This window comes from Plasmodium gallinaceum, assembly GCF_900005855.1.
Source record: "Plasmodium gallinaceum strain 8A genome assembly, contig: PGAL8A_v1_87, whole genome shotgun sequence".
NCBI classification, from domain to species: Eukaryota; Apicomplexa; class Aconoidasida; order Haemosporida; family Plasmodiidae; genus Plasmodium; species Plasmodium gallinaceum.
Window position 1 is genome coordinate 1,419,435 of NW_021628251.1, and position 5,518 is coordinate 1,424,952.

The 5,518-nt window shown below is 17.1% G+C and overlaps 1 protein-coding gene across 1 annotated transcript; it reads right to left on the reverse strand.

Annotated features, from left to right (window-relative positions):
- Positions 1-1,167: 1,167 nt before the first annotated feature.
- Positions 1,168-4,872, reverse strand: PGAL8A_00307200 (conserved Plasmodium protein, unknown function; the record flags this gene model as incomplete). The annotated part of the gene is made up of 10 exons (XM_028672079.1): positions 1,168-1,869; positions 2,009-2,119; positions 2,210-2,269; positions 2,370-2,470; positions 2,604-2,780; positions 2,853-2,885; positions 2,975-3,081; positions 3,368-3,540; positions 3,691-3,809; positions 4,011-4,872. The coding sequence occupies 10 exons, from the start codon at positions 4,870-4,872 to the stop codon at positions 1,168-1,170; spliced, it is 2,445 nt and encodes an 814-aa protein (XP_028528668.1).
- Between the last annotated feature and the right edge of the window lie 646 nt (positions 4,873-5,518).

The following is a 5,518-nucleotide window of genomic DNA, read 5'->3' on the forward strand; positions in this document are numbered from 1 at the left end:
AGTTAAAAAAAAAAAAAAAAAAAAAAAAAAAAAAAAAGATTAATAAATTTAATAGATATTTTTCTCTATGTGAACAACATAAATATGAAAAAATGAATTATACAAGAAGGTTATTTTAAGTTATAAAAAATGGAAAACCGGTAAAATTTCAAAAAATTATTTTTAAATAGTTAAATGAACAAGAAAAAAGATAAAATGTAGAACATTGCTTATATACCAAATATTGATAATATTAAAAATTAATTATAATAACACACTTGCATTTTTAAAAATGCAAAAATGGAAAGAATATTATATCTAATTAAGAATGCATATGTATGTATTACATTTCAGTTAAAATATATTCCATTGAAGCATTTTTTTTCCTAATTGTTTTAAATTGCAAAAACTTAGACACATTTAAGATCATATTTATTTTTTATTTTGTATGGTAATAATTATTCAAAATTTCATTTATTAATTTTATTATTTTTAAATGTTGCTTTAAAATACTATGTTTATATGCTTTCAAAGCTAGAATTTTTTTTTTTTTTTTTTTAATATTATATGTAAATTATGATATATATGAACAAAACTCATGTAAATGAAAAGGGAATAAAATTGACAAAGAAAAATAAATATAAAATATATACATGTATATATGTTTATATATTGCATTAATTTACATCTATATTAGATTAAAAATAAAAATAAATCTTAAAATTACTTTAGTGTTAATTTTATTATAAAAAAAAAAAAAAAAAAAAAAAAAATTATTATTATAAACAAAACTTTTTTTTTATTATGATATTAGTAAGCATTGAATGCCTATAAAATTTTTATTTTAGGCATTAATACTAAACATTTGCAACAAAATTATGAAATACAAATTAAATGAAGTTATTTTTTTTTTTTTATATATGCATATAAAATTAATAAATACCCTCTCTTTCTCTCTATATATATATATTTTTTTTTATTATAATATGAAAAATAATTAAAATTTTTCTTAAATTTTTTTTTTTTTAATTTCTTGAAAATTTTTTACAAATTTTTTTTTATTTTTTTTTTTTTTTTTTTTTTTTTTTTTTTTTTTTTTTTTTTTTGAATTTTATGTAATTTGATAATGTTTCTAATAAATTTTTAATTTTTTTTTAAAATCATAAATACATATTCCGTTTATGTGTTTTATGTATGATTCATTCCATGAGAAGATGCATAATAATTTTGATATTGATATTGCGGAAAAAATGGGACATGTGCTGATTGAGAATTAGAATATTTTTGTGCATTCATAAGAACAAATTCAGGTGGATATGCAGGAATATTAATATTTGAATTTGGCAAATTAGGGTTACCCATCATATTCAAAGAATTATTATTTATTCCATAATTAATATTTGGTGAAAAACACGAGGATACAGGTAAGTTCATATGTGAGTTTTGTAAATGTGGGGTTCTTAATGGATATATATTAATATTTTTATTTGATGAATAATTTGCATCAATATTTGACGAGGGCATATTAAAAACATAAGGATTATTTGAATTTACTGGAAGTGAATTATTAGGATAATAACTACGAAAACATGGATTAAAATAAATCGGATTCTCTATATAATGACTATTGATTGATGGAGATATAATAGGTATAAAGGGAAAATTTACAAGCATATTAGATATGTTTTGAACTGGAATATTATTAGGGAAATTATTTGATTGATAATTATTTATAGGTGTACATGCTGGTATTTCTCCCAATATATTTCTATAACTAAATTGATGAGTACTTTCAAATTCAACTGGACAACTCATACAATCTTCTTGTTTAGAATATTTTAATATATTATTCATAAAAGCACTGAAACTTCTATTAGTTTCAACTACCTTCTACAAAGAAAAAAAAAAAAAAAAAAAAATTAATGCATATAAATATATTTATTTTTATGTATAAAACAAAAATTAAAATATATACAAATATAAAAAAAATAAAAAAAAAAAAATGGATGAATTTATTTTAAAAACGTACAACTGTGAATGGACACAAATCATTATGAACCTTTGAATGATTTTGATCTTTGTTGATTGAACTCATAGAATTTTGGAATTTGTTCAACATTACATCTATATTCATATTTTGCTAACAATAAAAAAAAAAAAAAATAATAAATAAATAAACATAAAATTTAAATATATATGGTAATTATTTATAAAATATATTATTATGTACATGAAGAAGTTGAGGATTTATGTGAAAATTGGATTTAAATCCTTCCATATGATTATGAGGCTAATAAAAAGAAAAAAAAAAATAAAAAAAAATTAAATTATTAATATAATTCTTAATAATATTTAAAAAAAAAAAAAAAAAAGAAAAAAAAGGTGTTTACATATATAGATCGAATTCCACCATTTTTATACAAATGTGGATCTGCACATGGATATATTTGATTTTGTGATTCAGGCATTAACGATAAATTTTGATAATAATCTATTATAAAAGAAAAAAAAAAATATATATATATAACATGTAATAAAATAATTAAATTTATAACTTTATATATATATAAATATATATGTATATATTAAAGAATATTTAAAAAAAAAAAAAATTATATTATAACCAATATTATGAGCAATCATGTTATTTTTCATGTTATTAAAATTGTTAAAATTTAAAAAGTAGGGATCATATGGACGTAAACTGGGATTATTTAACATAACATTTGCATTAAAGTTGGAATTATTAAAATTCATATTATTATTTAACATAGTACCACTTCCTGTCATTTTATTTTCATCTATTAATAACATAAAAAACAATAATATTATTTAATATATTCATAATTAATTTATATAATAATTCTTTTTACCTAATTCATTTATGTTATTATATTTTGAACTTTCTATAAAAAAAAAAAAAAAATAAAAATATTTATAAAAAGAAACAATTTAAAATAGAAAATTTAGGCAATAATAATAATATTTACATAACCTGTAATATTGGACACATTTTTTTGGTTATCAATAGATAAATGGTTCAATCCTGAATTTTCTTTATTTGATTTTGTATTTGTTTCCTTTTTATTTAAATTAATTTTACTATAAAATACGAAGAAAAATAAATATAATTAAATATATATATATATATATATATATATATATAATTTTAATTTATTCTATATTTAAATGTTAGAATTTTAAAAATACAATATTTATAAATAATTCGTATAAAATAATATACTTCATTAAACAATCATATAAATGTACATAAAAATTTCTCTTCTATGATATTTCAAAAATTAATCTAAGCATTAATATATATATTTATTAATAGATATATAAAGAAGTATAATATTTTTCAATATGTATTTCTTTTTTTTATTACTTGGCTAATTTTTCATTAAATTCTCTTGAAGCTGTTATAAATTCTTGTTTTTCAGTTGTTTTGTCTTTTTTATTTGTTTTATTTTTTGTTTGATTTTTGAACATTATCCATTCAGTTCTTGTTTTTTCATCAAGTTTTGGTAAAGCAGGCTCTAAGTTTAAAGCATTTATACCCTAAATATATATATATATATGTAAAAAAAAAAAAAGAATGAATTCTATAATATATAAAAATTTATTAAATTAAAAATAAAATTTAATAAAATCAAAAAAAAAAAAATAAATAAATAATCATAAACGCAACATTTAATAAAGAAATCTTACAATAAACTCTGAGTTTTTATTAATTGGATTCTTTGATGAAACTTTATTTTTCTTATTGGTTGAATTATTTTCATCATTCGAAGAAGATATCGTAAAATTTATTTTTTTTTGCTTGTTTGCTTTAAATAATAAAAAAAAAAAAAAAAAATGCATAAAATGTTATATATATATATATATATATATATTTATATTTACTAATTAGTCATCGATGTATTATATATAATGATTATTTTTGAGTTATTTTGTATAAATATACATTATGATTTATATATATAAATTATATTTTACAAGTATATATAATATTTGAGAAAATAACTTACTTGGATATTTTTTTTCATTTTCTTTTTTAACTAATTGAATTTTTTCCTTTAAATCTTTAATTGTCAAATGATGAAATTTTCCTTGATATGATTTATTTTTATTATCGTCTTTTTTAAATTTTTGGTTTTTTGCAAATTTTTCTTTGTTTTGTCTAACGGCACCAAATAAATCTTCTTCATCTAATTCTTTATTATCTCTTTCTGCATCTTCCGGATCTAAATGCATTCCTCTATATTCTAATTCTTTAGCAATTTTATCTGCTTGAATTTTAACATGATGAGGAATTTTATTTATATCTAGATTGGTAGTGTAAATTTCTTCTTTATATGTTGTTGTTACTCCATATAATTTTCTATTATGTTCAAATTGATCCCATGGTTCATTTAAATCATCATCTAATTTTAATTTACTATCATCAAAATCATTATTATCACATATCCATCTTTTTAATTCTCTGTTAGCTGTATTTGAATTTAATTTTTTCTTTTCAGATATATCTGCATCAATTTTAAATTTTTCTTTTACGTTCTTAATTTCATCTGGATCTTTTAAATCAAGATTAATATTTTTACCAATAATTATTGTAAATAAATTTTCTGGTATAATCATTGCTTTATTTATTGGTCCACTAACTTTATCATTTTTTGGTAATATTCTTGCATAATTTAAAGATATATCTACTTCTTTTTTATCATCTTTTATGGTAGAATTATAAGCATGAAATAAACCTTTTATTTCATTTCCATCTTTCATATGTACATTTACTTCATTCCCAATCAAACATGTCATAACATAAGCAAGTCGTTCTTGATTTATATTTTTATTCATATTTTGTAAATTACCACTTTCTGTTTTTCTCATTTTATATTATTAATACAAATTCATTCTTTTTTTTTTTTTTTTTTTTTAAATACTTTCTATTAATTTAAATGATATTATATATATATATATATATATATGTATATATATATATATATATATATTTTTTTTTTTTTTTTTTTTTTATAGTTTAAAAATTTTCATTATACCTTTAGTATATAATATTAACATAAAGAAAATATAGTAAGATACTATTAAATTATGTGAATTTTTAATTAGAAAAACAATTGTATAAAATATAATATTATGCGGTATATCAAATGAAAAAAAAATGATTAAATCAATATTTTGAAAAAAAAATTATAATAATATGATAAAAGTGTGTGAACATATAAATAAATATACAAATAAATTTTTCTATTATTTTGGATTTATATCTATATTATATTTTTTATTTTTCATTAATTAATACATATAGAATATTAATTTTTTATATTAATAAATAATATATTCTTAACAATTTTTTAATAATAAAGAACTGTTTATATATGTTTAATCAAATAGTATATATTCACAAGTTTCCACTTGATTCAACTTTATAAAAAAAAAAAATGCGTATTATAATATATATCCTTTATTTATTTATAGCTTTTTTTTTTTTTTTTTTTTTTTTTTTTTTAAAAAAAAA